The sequence below is a fragment of the Mobula birostris genome, chromosome 22 (assembly GCF_030028105.1).
Source record: "Mobula birostris isolate sMobBir1 chromosome 22, sMobBir1.hap1, whole genome shotgun sequence".
Taxonomy (NCBI): Eukaryota; Metazoa; Chordata; class Chondrichthyes; order Myliobatiformes; family Myliobatidae; genus Mobula; species Mobula birostris.
In genome coordinates, this window is record NC_092391.1 from 5,377,637 (window position 1) to 5,397,778 (window position 20,142).

Genomic DNA, 20,142 nt, shown 5'->3' on the forward strand with positions numbered 1-20,142 from the left:
TTTCAAGAGAAACATGAAAATAAGACGCAAAAAGTCCATGGTCATAATTACAAAAATGTAATTTTTAACATTATTAGTATATATTTAGAGCAGTACTTCCCCTATAATCATTAGTGCTTCTTGACTTCACCATATAATTAGGTGGTGTAATAACGTAATTTGAGCAGAAGATTAAATAGTGCTGACACGCAACATCCGTTTACCTAACAACAGCCAAGCCAGCTGATACATCTCTCAGAACATCCCGATTCATTCTGCAATGATTCTGCTAGACAGGACAATGACAAGCACCCAAAATTTCAGCTATGCAGTGGAGAACAAGGTCATTTGGCATTTTACAGCAGCATGTTAACGCCCGTTTCATTACAGCACGTAATTTATGAACATCCTCTTTGCAATTAATAATTCATATGCTGCAGACTCTTGAGATTTCATTGTGGTTTAAAATCCTGGCAATAAATCAAGAATGTTATACCTTGCATAAGGAATTTCGCTACCCAGGTACTTAATATTAAGCTATTGGATAGATTTTTGTTGAATGTTTTTATTGGGATATGCCGATTACATCCATTAGATCACTTTTAATTTTTCACATAAAACACAAGGTCGTAAGTGACAAAGCCCAAAGACATACCATGATTCTCTACTTGCTATTCCAGTTTCCTTTTTGTGTCTTGTCCTGTTCGATGCTCCTTACTTTCTGCAGTCTCCTTTAGCCACTGGTTTTCCTTTTTGCAACAGAACTTCCTCATAAGCTCTTCTAATCCCTCGACAACTCAGATCTTAAAATAGCAAATGGTACAGTAAGGCGTTCTTTGTAACGTACCTAGAGAAAAAGGACACAGCAGTTCAAAGTGAAAATTGTGCAGCAAAAAAAAAATCACTTGCTCAAGGACTGTAATTTAAAAGATACGATTAAATTAAGGGGAGAATTGCAAATCTCTGTTTAAAAATGTTGGGTTACATGGAATGAAAGCTAAATCACAAAACCTATGTAAGATGAGGTAACTACTTTAAAAAAGTGGTTGAACTAACAGCTAAGGCTCTGGGGAATGTGGAACCAGCGGTCTGCAACACACCTAATTGAATGCTTGCTTGCTCCATATCCCCAAGTTTCTGGATAGATTGAATATGTCAAGATTTCTTTTTTCTCATTTGACATAGTCAGAAACCACAAACCTGCTGTTAAATACAACCACGATACTTAAATGACTGTAAGCAACGCCCACAAAATGCTGGAGGAACTCAGCAGGCCAGGCAGCATCTATGGTCACGCAATGAACAGTTGTCGTTTCAGGCCAAAACCTTTCACGAAGACTTGCTGAATTCCACCAGCATTTTGTGCGTGTGTATCGCTCGATTTCCGGTATCTTCAGAATCTTGTCTGTGTATCTAAATGACAGTTCAGATTTTTATAACTGATAATCTGCATTCAAACACTGCATGAAGATGAATTATTTCCAATTTACTTAAATACATATTTTACACATACAGTAACTTTACTCATGAACTTTCACGTTCTAATCAGTTTACTAGTTTTGTAATATTCCAACTATTTGCAAAAGTCTAAAATACCACATTTCTTAAGCACCCAATAATACAAAAGTGTTATGGTGGAATCTAGATAAAATACTACCACTCTTTATGAGTGGGATAAAATGTGTTGTTTAGGCTGGGAGACCACTTCACTGAACACCTACGCTCTGTCCGCCAGAGAAAGCAGGATCTCCCAGTGGCCACACATTTTAATTCCACGTCCCATTCCCATTTGATATGTCTATCCATGGCCTCCTCTACTGTCAAGATGAAGCCACATTCAGGTTGGAGGAACAACACCTTATATTCCGTCTGGGTAGCCTCCAACCTGATGGCATGAACATTGACTTCTCTAACTTCCATTAATGCCCCACCTCCCCTTCATACCCCATCCATTATTTATTTATTTATTATTATTGTTGTTGTTATTTTTTTTCCCCTCTCTCCTTTTTCTCCCTCTGTCCCTCTCACTATACTCCTTGCCCATCCTCTGGGCTTCTCCCCTCTCCCTTTCGTTCTCCCTAGGCCTCCCATCCCATGATCCTCTCATATCCCTTTTGCCAATCACCTGTCCAGCTCTTGGCTCCATCCCTCCCCCTCCTGTCTTCTCCTATCATTTTGGATCTCCCCCTCCCACTTTCAAATCTCTTACTATCTCTTCTTTCAGTTAGTCCTGACGTAGGGACTCGGCCCGAAACATTGACTGTACTTCTTCCTAGAGTTGCTGCCTGGCCTGCTGCGTTCACCAGCAATTTTTATGTGTGTTGCTGTGTTGTTTATATATTGCACTTTAACACATTGTTAATTGAAGAGACAAAACTCCTGGGAGCACAGGTTATTTTGTGGAAGGAAAATCTCAGACATAAAGCAGACAGATTATAGCAGGGTGCAACTTTCAAAGGAAAACAATAGAGACACTGAAGTGCTAATTGGACTGCAATTTCACAACCTGAAGCAAACACTGTTAGATATCAGAGTATAAATTCACTATTACCAAGGAAAATGCAACCTTTTGTTTTTGTACATTTGCCAAGGGGGTGGACTGTTCAGAATCAGAGTCAAGTTTAATATCACTGGCATATGTCATGAAATATGATATTTTGCAGCAGCAGTACATTGCAATATATATTAAAAACTTAATTAGAAGAGATATATATATATTAAATTAGTACTGCAAAAAAGGGAAAAAAATAATAAGAAACAAGAGAAAATCCGCAGACTCTGGAAATCCGAGCAACACACACAAAATTCTAGAGGAATTCAGCAGGCCAGGCAGCATCTAGAAGAAGAGTACAGTCAATGTTTCAGACCGAAGCCCTTTGGCAGGTTGGGAAATGGGCTAATTGTCCATTTAGAAATCTGATGAAGAAGGGGAAGAAGCTGTTCCTAAAATATTGAGTGCGTGTCTTCAGGTTCCTGAACTACCTCCTTGATGGTAGCAAAGAGATGAATACTGGGTGATGGGGGTCCTAAATGATGGATTCCACCTTTTTAAGGCATCACCATTTGAATACACTGGAAGGATAAGTGAACCAACATCTTCTTACATACTTCAGCCCGTCACCCCTACTGGGGAACAAAGGCCACTGACAGGAGCTTGTCAGAGTCCTCTGTCCTGGGCCAGTCTTTCAAGTTGTCCCCAGCTGTAGCCCATCTTCAAAGATCCTTCCTCTCCCAGGGATGAGGTCTTTAGAGCTTCTGTTGGCATTTTTGTAACTCTGGGTTTTTATGGGTTGGAGTTGCTAGCTCCATGCCCAAGCCTCCTCCTCTTGTGGCTGGGCTGGGGACCATCCATGGTGGAATTCAGGCAGCATCTTCTGCCAGGCCAATATTCCCAGCACTGAGACTCTAGTCACACAATTTGGCTTCATCAGGCAGGCCACATCTTTAATGCACCTGACACCAGACTCCCGAACCAGACACTCGATTCCAAGCTCTGTATCAGGAAAAGATTACCAGGTGGACAGATGAAGAGATTCAGGATTTGCTATAAGTGTCTTTGAAATAATGTAACATTGCCACTATTGCTTAAATCACTGGTCCACAATGACTTAAAATGGAGAAGGTGCTTTCAGGATCTTTTAGAGAATATGGAGCCAAGCAATGGAAGCATATGGACACCTGCTTCTTTCAGCCCTGTTTTAACCCATCCAAAAAAGGCTTTGCTTCTTCAATGGCAATGAAAATAGCCCTCTAATTTGTAATGATCAGTGTGTGCAAAAAATCTTGAGCTGTGCAATTTTTTGCCCAGTGATAACAAGTGCACACTGAATAAATTCTTCAATAAATACAGTATTAATAAGCCAGTTCTAAAATCTGCAGACAAATTATCATAAACTCCACATTGTCCAACACTGTCTGCATCAGAAAACAGAAAAGGAAATATGATTGGTACGATTGTGAAATATACTTAACATGCCAACGAGGTAGAGGGTGACAAGCTTTTGTGCTCAGTTTAAGTTCCTTTGTGGTCTAGTAGCAAAAGATGTATGCGCGCGCACATGCCCACACCTTAAAGGAAACATTGCCCTCATCTAACAAGTAAACAATATTCAACCAGAGGAAGTCACATTATCCTTTCTTGAAATCTTGGCAGCCTTTGACAAAGTCAGTTACAGTTTGGGGAGGGGTGGCAGACAGATGGTAATGACTATTGTAAGCTCAGAAGTTCAAAGTAAAGTTATTACACATATACAATCCTGAGATTCATTTTCTTCTGGGCATACTCAGTAAATCCATAACAGAATAATAACCATACCAGAATCAATGAAAGACTGCACCAACTTGGGTGGACAACCAATGTGCAAAAGTCAATAAACTGTGTAAATACAAAAAGAAAAATAATAATAATAAATAAATAAGCTATAAATATTGAGAGCATGAGATGAAGAATCTTTCAAAGTGAGCCCATAGGGTTTGGGAACAGTTCAATGATGGGGAAGTGAAGTCATTCCCTTTGGTTCAAGAGCCTGATGGTTGAGGGATAAAACCATTCCTGAACCTGGAGGTGTGACCCCTGAGGCTCCTGTACCTTCTTCCTGATGGAAACAACAAGAAGAGAGGATGACCTGAATGGTGGGGGTCCCTAATGGATGAATGCTCCTTTCCTGCGACAGTTATTCATGTAGACATGCTCAATGGTTAGGAGGGTTTTACCCATGATGTGCTGGGATGTATCCACTACTTTTTGTAGGATTTTCCATTCATGGGCATTGGCTTTCCATTTTCATTTTCATTTTCATTTTTAAATCTTTTTTATTAATTATTATTGAAAATCAACAAAAAAATACATAAAAGTAATCAAGTCAACATGTCAATATGTACAATAAGAATTAAATTATCAAATAACTGATTAACAAAGCTAAACAATATATCAATAATAATAAGAAAAAAAATAAAATGTTAAAACAATTTTTTTGGAAAAAAGAAATAAGGAAAAAAGAACCCCTACTAACTAAAACAAAAAAACCCCTACTAACAGAAAAAAAACGAAAAAAAAACCATTGGGAGCATAATCCCGGAGCTATACACCATACAAGCTTCCAAAAAAGAAAAACATCAATCCGCCAACTCAAATCCATTTAAACAAGAATCAGAAGGGGACCATCTTAATTAACTCAAATCAAATGATAGTAGCGGGCAAAAGAACCCCACCTTTTCTCAAAGTCAAATCGAGGATCAAAAGTTTGACTTCTGATTTTCTCCAAACTAAGACATAACATCGCCTACCATTGTATCAGTGGGAGCAGAGGCATCTTTCCATTTCAATAAGATAGCCCTTCTGGCCAATAATGTAACAAATGCAATTACATGTTGGTCTGATATAGAAATACCGTGAATATATTGAGGGATTATACTGAACAAAACTGTCAATTTATTAGGTTGTAAATTATGTGTCAATGCAGCTGTCTCAGTTTTACAACTATCACACTGACTATCAACATTAGGGAATATTTTAGACAGTCTCTCCTTTGTCAAATAGTAACGATCTACAATTTTAAATTGAATTAAAGAGTGACTGGCACAAATTGAAGAACAGTTAACCAACTTCAAAATTCGCAACCAATCTTCTGTTATCAAGGTCATGTTAAGCTCACTTTCCCAATTTTGCTTAATCTTAAGTAAAGGATAATTGTACTGTTGTAATAGTAAATAATAAATTTTCCCAATAAAACCTTTCACTAAAGGATTCATTTATAAAATAATGTCTAACAGGTCAGAATCTTGTATATATGGAAAATTACTTAAATATTCTTGTAAGAAATGTCTGACCTGAAGATATTGCAAGAAATGTGAGTACAAGAGAGTACTAATTTAGTTACTAATTTCTCAAAGGACATCAATTGGCCTTCTTGGAACAGATCCATGAAGGAATAGACTCCTTTATTCCTCCAAAGAAAAAAGGTAGGATCACTAAGTGAAGGCTTAAATAAATAATATCGATAAATTAAAGCAAGAAGGTTAAATTTTTTGAGATTAAAAAAATTACGAAACTGGTCCCAAATTCGTAATGACTGATTAATCATAGGATATAAATTTAGATTAGAAATTTTGGCTAGTTGTACAGGTAAAGAAGCTCCTAATAACGAAGTTAAGTAAAATTGTTTCACAACTTTCAATTCCAAATCAACCCAAGATGGTCATTCATTTTTATCAGTCCAATATGACCAAGAACACACATAACGTATATTAACAGCCCAATAATACATTCTTAAATTAGGTAGAGAAAGACCTCCAACTTTTTTAACTTTCGTAAATGATATTTTCCAATTCTTGGTCTTTTATTATTCCAAACAAAAGATGAAATAATAGAATCAACCTGATCAAAAAACTTCTTAAGTTTAAAAAAAAAGGAATATTTTAAAATACATATAAAAATTTAGGTAAAATTATTTTAACTGCACGAATTCGGCCAGCTAACGAAAGTGTAAGTGGATTCCATCTACAAAATAATTGCTTCATAAAATCTACTAAAGGAACCAAATTAGCTCTATGAAGGTATCTATTGGTTTTCCATACCAAGCTGTGATGCAGCCAGTCAATATATTCTCTGCCACACATCTAGAATCGTCACAAACTCTTAAATAAAGATGCTGCTGAGCTTTCTTATGTATTGGGCCCAGGACAAGTCCCCTGAAAAGATAACACCGAGGAATTTAAAGTTGCTGACCCTCTCCACCTCTGATCCTCCGATGAAGACTGACTCAATAATCAGCTCCTTAGTCTTGTTGACATCGAGTGGGAGGTTGTTGTTGTGGCACCACTCAGCCAGATATTCCATCTCCCTCCAATATGCTGATTTGGCACCACCTTTGATTTGGCGAAAGTCAATGGAGTCATCAGCAAACATGAATATGGTATTGGTGCTGTGCTTAGCCACACAGTCGTAAGTGTAAAGGGAGTAGAGCAGGGAGCTAAGCACACAGCCTTGTGGTGCACCTGTGCTGATGAAAATTGTGGAGAAGAAATTCTTGCCAATCCAAACTGACTGGATCTGCAAGTGAAGAAATCGAGGATCCAATTGCACAAGGAGATATTGAGGCCAAGGTCTTGAAGCTTATTGTTTAGTTTTGAGGGGATGATGGTATTGAATGTTGAGCTGTAGTTGATAAGGAGAATCCTGATGTATGCATCTTTGCTGTCCAGATGTTCCAGGGTTGAGTGAAGAGCCAAAATGAGATGGCATCTACTGTGGACCTGTTGCGCTGGTTGGCAAATTGCAGCGGATCCAACTGACTTCTCAGGCAGGAGTTGATAATGTTTCATCATCAACTTCTCAGAACACTTCATCACTGTGGATATGTGTGCTTCTGAATGATAGTTCTTGAGGCAGGTTACCACATTCTTGTTAGGCACTGGTATAAGTGAAGTCTTCTTGAAGCTGGTGGGTACCTCAGACTGCTGAAGTGAGAAGTTAAAGATCTCAGTGAAAATTCCAGCCAGTTGATCAGCATAGGTCTTTAATACTTGGCCAGTTACCCCATCTAGACTTGAAGCTTTTTGTGGGTTCAACGTCTTAATGCCTGCTTGCACATCAGCATCAGAGACTGAAATCACTGGGAGTTTGTGATGGCTTCTCCATGCTTTGATGGTTAAAGCGAGCATTGAGCTCATCTGGAAGCAAATCCCTCTTGTTGCCTATGTCACTTGACTTTACTTTATAGCATTCAACCCCTGCCACAGCCCCTGCAAAATCCCTCTTGTTGCCTATGTCGCTTGACTTTACTGATAGCATTCAACCCCTGCCACAACTGCTGAGCATCCTTCATTGATTCAGAGACAATACACAAAACATGCTGGAGGAGCTCAGCAGGTCAGACAGTATCTAAGGATGGCAATAAATAGTTGATGTTTTGGGTCGAGACTCTTCATCAGGATGCTTCGTCAATTCAAGTTTTGTCTCTAATTGTCACTTCACCCATGAAATAGCTTTCTGAAGATCATACCTGAACTCTCGTAACTTTCTTGGTTACCAGATTTGAATGCCTCTAATCTGGCCCCCATGACCCTGATGAAGGGTTTTGACCCAAAACACCAACTGCTTATTCCCTCCATAGATGCTGCCTGACCTGCTGAGTTCTTCCATCATTTTGTGGGTGTTGCTGTGGATTTCCAGCATCTGCAGAATTTCTTATGTTTATGATCCAGTACAAGGTATCAGAGAGCTGATGTTCACCCTCTGTTTGCTAAAGTGCAACAGCAATGCTTGCTAGTAAGTTTGATGAAGTTGGGAATGATATGTACTGCAAATTCAGATAGTAGGTTAGATAGGGTCAATGTTGTGCAAACAGTCAGAATAGATATAGACAGGGGGGCAAGGCCAGAAAGGGGGATTTTTAATTCATAACTTTTAGCTTGCTCTCATTAACACATAACAAAAAGCCGCAAATCATTCCCAGATGGCGATAACTGTGCAAACTTGTAATCACACCTGTTAGCCACATTACTGATTTACTGCACATAATATATATAAAAAACTAACTTCCACTTATTACAATTTTCTTTGGTAATTCATTTGTCAGAAAAAATGCTGCAATTTCCATAATAAAGTCAGTTTCTTTACCTCATTAAATAGAATGTTTTCTGAGTAAGCTGATTTTGCTTGCCGCAAAAGCAACTGTCTGAGGGAGCCTAGAATGCCCCCCAACTCTTCTACTACTTGCATTTCTGACCACTGAACTCCCTTTAGAATTAATTTCCTAACTCTTTGACAAGTAAGAGCAAGTTACCAAATAATCAAAGTCATGGTAGCGTAGTGGTTAGCACGATGCTATTACAGCTCCGTGCGTCAGAGTTCGGACTTCAATTCTGATGTCCTCTGTAAGGAGTTTTCTCCAGTTGCTTTGATTTCCTCCCACAGCCCAAACTGATTAGTAAGTTAATTAGTCTTCATAAATTGTAATTAGGCTAGGGTTAAATCAGTGGGTTGCTAAGCAGTGCAACTCATTGGGCCTGAAGGGCCTGTTCCATGCTGAATCTCTAAATAAATAAAACTATTCTGTGATGCTGAAGATTTAGGAAGGCTGACACACCAGCTGTTAAAAATAATGTCAAAACACAATAGTGAAAATCTGGACAAATATCACATTCACTTGGCATACACTAAACAAGACGTAAACCTGAAGGCATGAATATCAGTTTCTTCTTTTTTTTCCTCTGCTTCTATTCCTCCCTCTGGCCTCTAACCTTTTCTCCTCACCTGCCCATCATCTCATCCTAGTGGCCCTCTTACCTCCCTTTCACCTATGGTCCACTCTCCTCTCTTATCAGATTCCTTCTTCTCCTGCCGTTGCCGTTTTCCTTTCCCATCCACCTGCATTCACCTATCACCTTCTAGTCAGTCGCCCTTCCCCACTCTATCCCTACCTTTTTATTCTCTGAGGTCTTCCCCTTCCTTTCCAGTCCTGAAGAAGGATCTCAGCCCAAAACGTTGACTGTTTATCATTTCCATAGATGCTGCCTGACCTGCTGAGTTGCTCCAGCATTCTGTGTATGTTGCTATGGAATCCAAGTACTGCCCATGTTAAGAAGCACTGCTTCATCCTTGCTTGCTAATTATAGACTGCCATGCTTGGCACAACATCTGGCATGAAATGAATATCACAACTGATGCTGTCAGATGGTTATGGATTTAATAGCAAGAATAAAAATTCTGCTCCCAAGTCAATAAAAAATCATTTCCAAGCAGGAGGTTGTCATCAGTTTTAGCACAATTTTAATCAGGTTGGCCTGAAAGATGGCTGACATGTTGTTTTCATGGATAGGAATATAGATTTTTATTCATTTCTCATTTCTATACGCCTTTTATAAATACTTGGATGAGAGTACTAAGATACTCTTGTTATTGGTCTGAGAAGTGCATTTTTACATGGTTACCATAGTATTTACAATGTGCTGATATCCTCATTATGTAGACCTTTCTTCCAATTGAGGAGAAGATTATTTATCCAAATAAAACATACAATAACTTGACAGCCAGGATGATAGAGGAAGTATTTTCAAATTTGCCTACAAGAAGTGATATGTCCTGCGATCAACCTGTCTGATTTAGAACTGACCAGAGGCATTCAGACAGAAAATAACAAAAAGTGAATTTGGAGTTTTTTTTCTGCAGACAAGATTGGCTCCCTATGGAAGCTGACAATGGGTTAGTTACTAATACAGAATCAGGTGTAAAACCACTGGCATATGTCGTGAAATTCATTAACTTTACAGCAGCAGTGCAATGAAATACATGTTATATAAATATAAAGAAAAACTGAATTACAGCAAGTATATATATGTTTATCAAATAGTTAAGTTAAAAATGAGTAGTGCAAAAAACCCCAGAAATTATAAAAATTATTGAGGTAGTGTTCATGGGTTCAATGTTAGAAATCGGATGGTAGAGGAGAAGAAGCTGTTCCTGAATCACTTCAGGCTTCTGTACCTCCTTTCCAACAGTAACAATGAGAAGAGAGAATGTCCTTAATGATGGACACCACCTTCCAAAGGCACCACTGCTTGAAAATGTCTTGGATACTACAAGAGTCTAGTACCCATGAAGAAGCTGACTAATTTTACAAGTTTCTACAACTTACTTCAATCTTGTGCAGTAGTCCTCCCATACCAGATGGTGATGCAGCCAGTCAGAATGCTCTCCATAATACATTTGTTGAACTTCGAGTGTTTTAGTTGACAAGTCAAATCTCCTCTAACTCCGAATGAAATATAGCTGCATCAACATGTTGTGTCCAGGTTAGGTCCTCAGAGATTTTGACATCCAGGAACTTGAAATTGCTTACTCTCTTTACCTCTGATCCCTCTACAAGGATTGGTTCGTTCTCTCATCTTACCCTTTCTGAAGTCTACAAATCAGCTCTTTGGTTTTGCTAATGTTGAGTGCAAGATGGTTGCTCTGACACCACTCAACTAACTGGTATATCTCCCTCCTGTACTCCTTTTGTCACTATCTGAAATTCTGCCAACAATGGTTGTATCATCAGCAAATTTATAGATAGCATTTGAGCTGTGCCTAGCCACATAGTCACGGATGTAGAGAGAGTAGAGCTGTGGGCTAAGCACATACCCCTGTGATGCGCCAGTGTTGATTGTCAGCGAGACGGAGATGTTATTTCTAATCTGCACAGATTGTTAAATTTGACAGTGTGAAGTGTAGTCTTAGGCCACAGGGAGGTATAATTCTGTTGGTGAAATCGACTGAGAAATGGCAAATTGGGTTTAATCCTAGTAAATGAGAGATGATACATTTTTGGAGTACAAATGAGTACACATGCATTAATGGTAATGTCCTAGGGAATACTGAATAGAGGGAGCTTGGCGCCAACTCCAGAGATCTTTGAAGTTGGCAGCATATGTAGATAATGTTGCTATGAATGCATGTAGAATACTGGTTTTCAATAGTCAGGCCACTGAACACAAAAGCAGGGGGTTATGTTCCAGCTTAATAAAACAGTGATGTACTACATGCAGTTTGGTCACATTTATAGGAGCAACATGATACCACTGAGGGTGCTGAGGAGATTCTCCACAGTGTTGCTTGAAATGGAATGTTCACTTATGAGGAGAGATGGAAGAGGCTCTGCAGTACCCAACTAGTCATAGTCTGCCAGTCAGAGAACAATCCTTTTATTCCTATTTTTTACATTCTGTCTGGTAACATTCTCATCATATTAGTAGATTACTGCCAATCCCATGCACACTAACATTTATTGATCAACAGACATCCCACTCATTTCAGGGAGGTAGCACCATCAATTTGCAGGAGACTCCTGGGAGAGGTGGGATGTCTGCAATAGAGTAGCTCCTTAGCAGCTGGCCAGCTAGTTTAAATAACGTTAGCTATGCTAATGAACGAATAACATCTGTTAAACTCACCTCAACATGTCTTTTACAGTCTTAACCCACCATGGACAATAAAAAAGTCACTGTTGCAAACAGTGCAGCGAGCAACACAGGGGTACACTTTAGTGTAGTCTGGGGTGATGTACGTTTTATATTTTTTTTGGAACACTCTGCCATGGCGCGCTCTCTCTCTCTCGTGGTTGCTCACGCGCTCTCTCTCTCTCTCATGGTCGCTCTCGTGCTCTGTCTTGCTTTCTCTTGCTGGCTCTCAAAAAAATTGATTTCCGTGATATTGTATATAATTTGTGGGCATCAGGGAGCCACTATTAATATGCGGGAGACTCCCGGAACTTCAGGGAGAGGTGGGGTGTCTGGATCGACCTCCTGTGTGGTGCTTTATCAAATGCCTTCCAAAAATCCAACACATCACACCCATTGCTTTCTCCTCATCTACTTTGCTGGTCACAGCATTTCAGAATCAGAACCTGAATCAGGTTTATTATCACCGGCATGCAACGTGAAATGTGTTAATTTAGCAGCAGCAATTCAATGCAATACATAATCTAGCAGAGAGAAAAAAAATAAAATAAAACATAATAATAATAAATTAAGTAAATCAATTACATATATTGAATAGATTAAAAAAACATGTAAAAACAGAAATACCGTATATTAAAAAAAGTGAGGTAGTGTCCAAAGCTTCAACGTCCATTTAGGAATCGGATGGCAGAGGGGAAGAAACTGTTCCTGAATCGCTGAGTGTGTGCCTTCAGGTTCCAATACTTCCTACCTGATGGTAACAGTGAGAAAAGGGCATGCCCTGGGTGCTGGAGGTCCTTAATAATGAACACTGCCTTTCTCAGACACTGCTCCCTAAAGATGTCCTGGGTACTTTGTAGGCTAGTGCCCAAGATGGAGCTGACTAGATTTACAACCTTCTGCAGCTTCTTTCAGTCCTGTGTAGTAGCTCCTCCATACCAGACAGTGATGCAGCCTGTCAGAATGCTCTCCACGGTACAGCTATAGAAGTTTTTGAGTGTATTTGTTAAGATACCAAATCTCTTCAAACTCCTAATAAAGTATAGCTGCTGTCTTGCCTTCTTTATAACTACATCAGTCAGAAACAGGTGAATTGATCATGGGGAACAAGGACATAGCAGACCAATTGAATAACTACTTTGGTTCTGTCTTCACTAAGGAGGACATGAATAATCTCCCAGAAATAGTAGGGGACAGAGGGTTCAGTGAGATGGAGGAACTGAGGGAAATACATGTTAGTAGGGAAGTGGTGTTAGGTAAATTGAAGGGATTAAAGGCGGATAAATCCCCAGGGCTAGATGGTCTGCATCCCAGAATGCTTAAGGAAGTAACCCAAGAAATAGTGGATGCATTAGTAATAATTTTTCTAAACTCTCTAGATTCTGGATTAGTTCCTGAGGATTGGAGGGTGGCTACTGTAACCCTGCTTTTTAAAAAAGGAGGGAGAGAAACCGGGGAATTATAGACCGGTAAGCCTGACATCGATCGTGGGGAAAATGCTAGAGTCAGTTATCAAAGATGTGATAACAGCACATTTGGAAAGCAGCAAAATCATCAGACAAAGTCAGCATGGATTTGTGAAAGGGAAATCATCTTTGACGAATCTCATAGAATTTTTGAGGATGTAACTAGTAGAGTGGATGGGGAGAGCCAGTGGATGTGGTATATTTGGATTTTCAAGAGGCTTTTGACAAGGTCCCACACAGGAGATTAGTGTGCAAGCACACGGTATTGGGGGCATGGTATTGATGTGGATAGAGAATTGGTTGGCAGACAGGAAGCAAAGAGTGGGAATAAACGGAACCTTTTCAGAATGGCAGGCAGTGACTAGTAGGGTACCTCAAGGCTCAATGCTGGGACCCCAGTTGTTTACAATGTATATTAATGACTTAGATGAGGGAATTAAATGCAGCATCTCCAAGTTTGCGGATGACACGAAGCTGGGTGGCAGTGTTAGCTGTGAGGAGGATGCAAAGAGGATGCAGGGTGACTCAGATAGGTTAGGTGAGTGGGCAAATTCATGGCAGATGCAATTTAATGTGGATAAATGTGAGGTTATCTACTTTGGTGGCAAGAACAGGAAAACAGATTATTATCTGAATGGTGGCCGATTAGGAAAAGGGGAGGTGCAACGAGACCTGGGTGTCATTGTACACCAGTCATGGAAAGTGGACATGCAAGTACAGCAGGCGGTGAAAAAGGCGAATGGTATGCTGGCATTCATAGCAAGAGGATTCGAGTACAGGAACAGGGAGGTTCTACTGCAGTTGTACAAGGCCTTGGTGAGACCACACCTGGAGTATTGTGTGCAGTTTTGGTCCCCTAATCTGAGGAAAGACATTCTTGCCATAGAGGGAGTACAAAGAAGGTTCACCAGATTGATTCCTGGGATGGCAGGACTTTCATATGATGAAAGACTGGATCAACTAGGCTTATACTCGCTGGAATTTAGAAGATTGAGGAGGGAATCTTATTGAAACGTATAAAATTCTAAAGGGATTGGACAGGCTAGGTGCAGGAAGATTGTTCCTGATGTTGGGGAAGTCCAGAACAAGGGGTCACAGTTTAAGGATAAAGGGGAAGCCTTTTAGGACCGAGATGAGGAAAAACTTCTTTACACAGAGCGTGGTGAATCTGTGGAATTCTCTGCCACAGGAAACAGTTGAGGCCAGTTCACTGGCTATATTTAAGAGGGAGTTAGATATGGCCCTTATGGCTAAAGGGATGGGGGTATGGAGAGAAGGCAGGTACAGGGTTCTGAGTTGGATGATCAGCCATGATCATACCGAATGGTGGTGCAGGCTCGAACGGCCGAATGGCCTACTCCTGCACCTATTTTCTATGTTTCCATGTTTCTACATCAATATGTTGGGACCAGGTTAGATCCTCAGAGATCTTGACACACAGGAACTGTTTTTCCTGTTTTTATTTGTGATTTTTGAGACCTGCAATGTTTTGTTTTCAATTTATGTCTCTTTATGTGAATCACTGCTAGAATTTTATTTGATAAACCTAACAAATTGCTTAGGACATGGTATCTTTCAATGCAGTGCAATGGAAAGAGAAGCTTTCACAAGACCAAGTATATGGGTCTTTTGTAGTTGGCGGAAGGGGTGGACTACCTGACAAACTACTCACCCATCCCATTGGTCATTACTAGCTCCATTTGCGGAAGAGTCAGCTGTCCTACATTGTCCTCATTAGCCACCTTAAAACTCAAACCTGAGGGACTGCCAAAGCAAATTAGAAAAGAGCAGCTAAAGGTGAAAAATGATGGCAGATCACTCAGATCTGAATTTCTTAATTACCAATATAATGGATAGCTTGGTAAAACAATTTATTATAAACCAAGAGAATACCCACAAATCATCACTAGTCTAAGCTTCTAACAACTTGGAATTGATTCTACATATGAACTTTTGCATAGAAGATCACAGATATTTGCATGTTTCAGCAGTATCACTATTCTTTTCCCTAATACTTCCGAAACCAGCTGCATTGTTTACCATCATTTTCTATGGAGAAGTTTGCTTTTCCTATTGAGCCAACACTTAACCTTATGCCTGAAATGTTTAAGATAGTATGCCACTGGGTGAACAAGAAATCCTGTTATTAAGACGTAGCTGAAACAATATACAGTAGCCATGTTTATTCTTTTCTTGACGCACAAGTTATTTTTAAACAGTATGTTTAACAGAACTATTCTCTACCCATCCCCAAATCTCCTAGAAACAACAGAGAGAAGTTATTTTGCTCAGGGAAATAAATAATATTAAATAAAGCAACTATTCCTATAATGTTACAATTTTTTTTTCATTCAGGAACCGCTAATAACTCTAAACACAAAAGGCATGGATCCAGTGGCAAACTGACGGTGCTTATCTTTGTCATAGCAGGCAAGTACAGACTTACAGGCTTTTACAGATCCATCATTGTGAATTGTCTGTAGAAGTCATTGCAACCAAAAATAATGAGCAGCTATATATCAGCAAGGTCCTGCGCAATTTAACATATCATATTGTTTTGAGAGTATGTTAAAGTTAAGTCTTGCCCACAAAATTGCTAAAGAAATATTGACAGCTAAGAGATTCCCCCATGTTATTCAACTGGCAAACCAGGCAAAGACTTTGAATATTTCTGAATGTTCCCAAATTTTGTGTATTCAAAAGATAAAAACTTAAAAATATATAAAATTATTTAGAACTTTTAAGGCAAAACAAATGTACATAGAACAGCAGAGCACAGGAACAGGCCCTTCAGCCCACAATATTATGTCAAACCAATTAAATTAGTAATCAAATGGCTAACCAATCTCTTATGCCTACACAATGTCCACCCCCTTTAATTTTCCTCACATTCCATACACCTATCTAAAAGTCTCTTAAAAGTCCCTAATGTTTTTGTCTCTACTACCACCCCAGGCAGCGCATTGCATGCCATCACCACTTTGTGTAAAAAAACCTTGCCCCTCACACTTCCTTTGAGATTACCCCCTCTCATCTTGAATGCATGCGCTCTGGTATCAGACATATACATATCCTTAATTAGCCTCGTTCCACACAGGAACATGTTTTCATTGAAATAAATTAGAATTGAAAATCACTGGCTTGAATTTGGCAGATTTTGCAACATATTTCTGGAGCGCTGCCATAAGTTCACATTCTGCTGCTGCAGTCCAACATTAAAGGGACTCTGAGAAAACCAGCAGAGCTCCACAGGCAATTTCTGTACGGGCACAAGAGACCAGAAATGCCTGACACTTAGAGGTAAATGCCAGCAGTTCGGCACAGAATTAACAATTCTAAGTTCCAGTATAAATGCAACAACAAAGTGAGGAAAATACATGAGGTTTAGTGGCTTATTTTGTGCATTTTCATACTAGCACAATGAAAATAAAAGAGTATCCTTCACAACATAATGAAGAGCTATCCACAATATGATAATGATATTGTTAAGTCACTACTCAGAGCAAAAGCCACAATAAAAGGCATTAGTCTACCTGATTGGTGCTTGCGTATCCTCTTAAGAAAGGATGTGCCGGCATTGGAGAGAGTCCAGAGGAAGTTTATGAGAATGATCCCGGAATGAAAGGGTTAACATATGATGAGCATTTGATGGCTCTAGGTCTGAACTCACTGGAGTTAAGGGGGAGCTCTCACTGAAACCTACCAAATATTGAAAAGCCTAGATTGAGAGAACATGGAGAGAATGTTTCCAATAGTGGGAGAGTCTAGTACCACCAGTAGATACAAACTCCGAACACAAGGACTTCCCTTTAGAACAAATGATGAGGAATTTTTTTTTTAGCCAGATGGTGGTGAATCTGTAGAACTCATTTCAACAGATGGCTGTGGAGGCCAAGTCATTGTGTACATTTAACATGGAAAGTTGATAGGATCTTGATTAGTCAGGGCATCAAAAGTGACAGGGAGAAGGCAGGAGAATGGGATTGTGAGGGATAATAAATCAGCCATGATGGAATGGTAGAACAAACTTGATGGGCCAAATGGCCTAATTCTTTTCTTATGTCATAGGGTCTTATGGATGCTGAAATCAAAACATTTATTTTTAATAATATAGTTCAAAGAAAAATCAACTTGTGTTATTTAAGACTCCTCACAAATTCAGATCATAAAATACTTAATAGTCAATTGTGGTAAATGCTGCCATTTTCTTCTTCTCAGACAGTCCTTTGGGGTTGAGAATGGCTTACTTCCTTTGCAATTCTATGTACTGTGTGATGCATGATAAGAATTAAATGGGATCTTTGCCATACATGGAACAAAAAGGTGCTTGAAGGTGCAAGATTGGATGTTCTGCAATCCTTCTTCCATTCTCCCAAAGAGACCTGTGGCTTGTGGATTCTACTTTTCCCCTTTAGCCAATCACAGGTAGGAATTCTGCGTTTTGTACACCAAAGAGAACAACCTCACATTTTTCCATTATAACCATTTGGAAAGATCACAACCAGTCACTTAGCTTGTTCCAACTTCAAAGTAAATTTATTATCTAAGTACATATATGTCACTGCATACTACCCAGAGATTCATTTTCTTTCAGGCATTCACAACAGAGCAAAGATATACAACAGAATAATTAAAAAATTACACACAAAGACTGACAATCATTCAATGTGCAAAAGAAGACAAACTGAAAATCCAGAAATTAATTAATACTGAGAACATAAATTGTTAAGTCCTTGAAAGTCCAAAGGTTGTGGAATCAGTTAAGAGTAGTGGTGACTGAAGTTATTCATGCTGATTCAAGAGCCTCATGGCTGACCCCATTGCCTGTCTGTGATAATGGTTGGTGCGGTGGATCAAGCCTAATAAGGGTAACAACTGTTCCTGAACCTGATGGTGTGGAATGTAAGGCTTCTGTGCCTCCTTCCTGATGGCAGCAGCAAGAAAAGAGCATGGCCTGGATGGTTGGGGTCCTTGATAATGGATGCCATGTTCTTGTGGCATCGCTTCATGTAGTGTGTTCAATTCCTTTGATGACTTTTAGCACCCTCCTCAGTACTTTTAGTCACACCTTTCTGAGTATCAATCAGCAAGCTGCAGAGAAAAACTTTGCATCAAACACCAGGTCCAGCAATACCCATGACTCATAGCCTATCGATATGAAAAAACGTCCACAGTAGGGGTGATTGATAAGTTCGTGGCCTAAGGTAGAAGGAAATGAGTTATACAGCTCTCGTTAAATACACATGCAGTTCAACACTTTGAGTGATTATGCAGAAAGTTTGAAGTTAATAATTCATCAGGGGTGATTGATAAGTTCGTGGCCTAAGGTAGAAGGATATGAGTTATTAACTTCAAACTTTCTGCATAATCACTCAAAGAGTTGAACTGCACATGCATATAACGAGAGCCGTATAACTCATCTCCTTCTACCTAAGCCACGAACTTATCGATCACCCCTGCTGTGGACACTTTCTGGAGGTCCAAGATCCGTATGCTCCATGACCGCTGGACTAAGTGTGTAAATGTAGGAGGGGACTATGTTGAAAAATAAACGTGCTAGGTTTTCTAAAATTGACTCCTACTGTAGGCCACGAACTTATCAATCACCCCTCATATAACTAAAGACCGCAAATAATGACAACACTTGCTGGAATGGCAATGATTACATATTCTCCCATTAATCAAGCCGTTGACAATATTGATATAAAAGACTGGTTTTATAAACATTTAATATGTACAAATATGCAACTTTCTGTAGAAATTGTCCTGCTTTCCTTGGGAGGCATCATGCTGTTTTATCAAAAGCTATTTGCTCTGCTGATTAAGTACATTTGAGGTAAATTTATTTTGTTTACAATCAGCTGCGGTTTAGTCATATGCTTAGTCCTGCTTCCAATTCACTAGCTGACACAGTATTGTCAAGAAGCCTTCAATGAGTTAACCATAAATTACAAGGAATGTTAATTATAGGAAAAGGCAGTGACATTCAGCCCATTAAGTCAAGAATGTAATCATAAACATGGCAAGCCGGGGTCTGTACTTTGTTAGGAGTTTGAGGAGATTTGGTATGTCAACAAAGTCTCCTGCAAATTTCTACAGATGTACCATGGAGAGTATTTTGCCACAGCCTGGTATGAAGGTTCCAATGTACAGAATTGCAAGAGGCTGCAGAGGTTTGTAAACTTAGCCCCATCATGGACACAACCCTCCCAACCAACAAGAATATCTTCAAGAGGCATTGTCAGAAGGCAGCATCCATCACTGAAGTCCCACATCATCTGGGACATGACCCCCTCACATTACTACCATCAGGGAGGAGGTACAGGAGCCTGAAGACTGAGAGCCAATGATTTAGAAACAGCTCCTTCCGCTCCACCATCAGATTTCGGTACAATCGTAAACACGACTTTGTTATTCCAATTTTTGCACTATTTAACTACAAGGGTGATTGATAAGTTTGTGGCAAAAGGTAGAAGGAGCCAATTTTAGAAAACCTAGCATATTCATTTTTCAACATAGTCCCCTCGTATATTTACACAGTCCAGCAGTTGTGGAGCATACGGATTCCTTCTTTGTAGATGTCGACATCTTGGACCTCCAGAAAGTGGTCCACAGCGGGGGTGATTGATAAGTTCGTGCCCTAAAGTAGACGGGGATATTAACTTCAAACTTTCTGCATAATCACTCAAAGGGTTGAACTGCATGTGCATGTAACAAGAGCTGTATAACTCATCTTAGGCCATGAACTTATCAATCA

At 39.5% G+C, this 20,142-nt stretch overlaps 1 protein-coding gene across 3 annotated transcripts in view; it reads right to left on the bottom strand.

The window, feature by feature from the left end:
- strbp (spermatid perinuclear RNA binding protein) overlaps positions 1 to 20,142 on the bottom strand; it is a 267,170-nt gene that overhangs the window by 140,602 nt on the left and 106,426 nt on the right. For all 3 annotated transcript variants that reach the window (XM_072239910.1, XM_072239908.1, XM_072239909.1), the window contains exon 2: positions 635 to 826. In XM_072239910.1, the coding sequence (XP_072096011.1) occupies positions 635 to 637 (3 nt within the window). In that variant the 5' untranslated portion in view covers positions 638 to 826. The remainder of the gene's footprint in view (positions 1 to 634; positions 827 to 20,142) is intronic.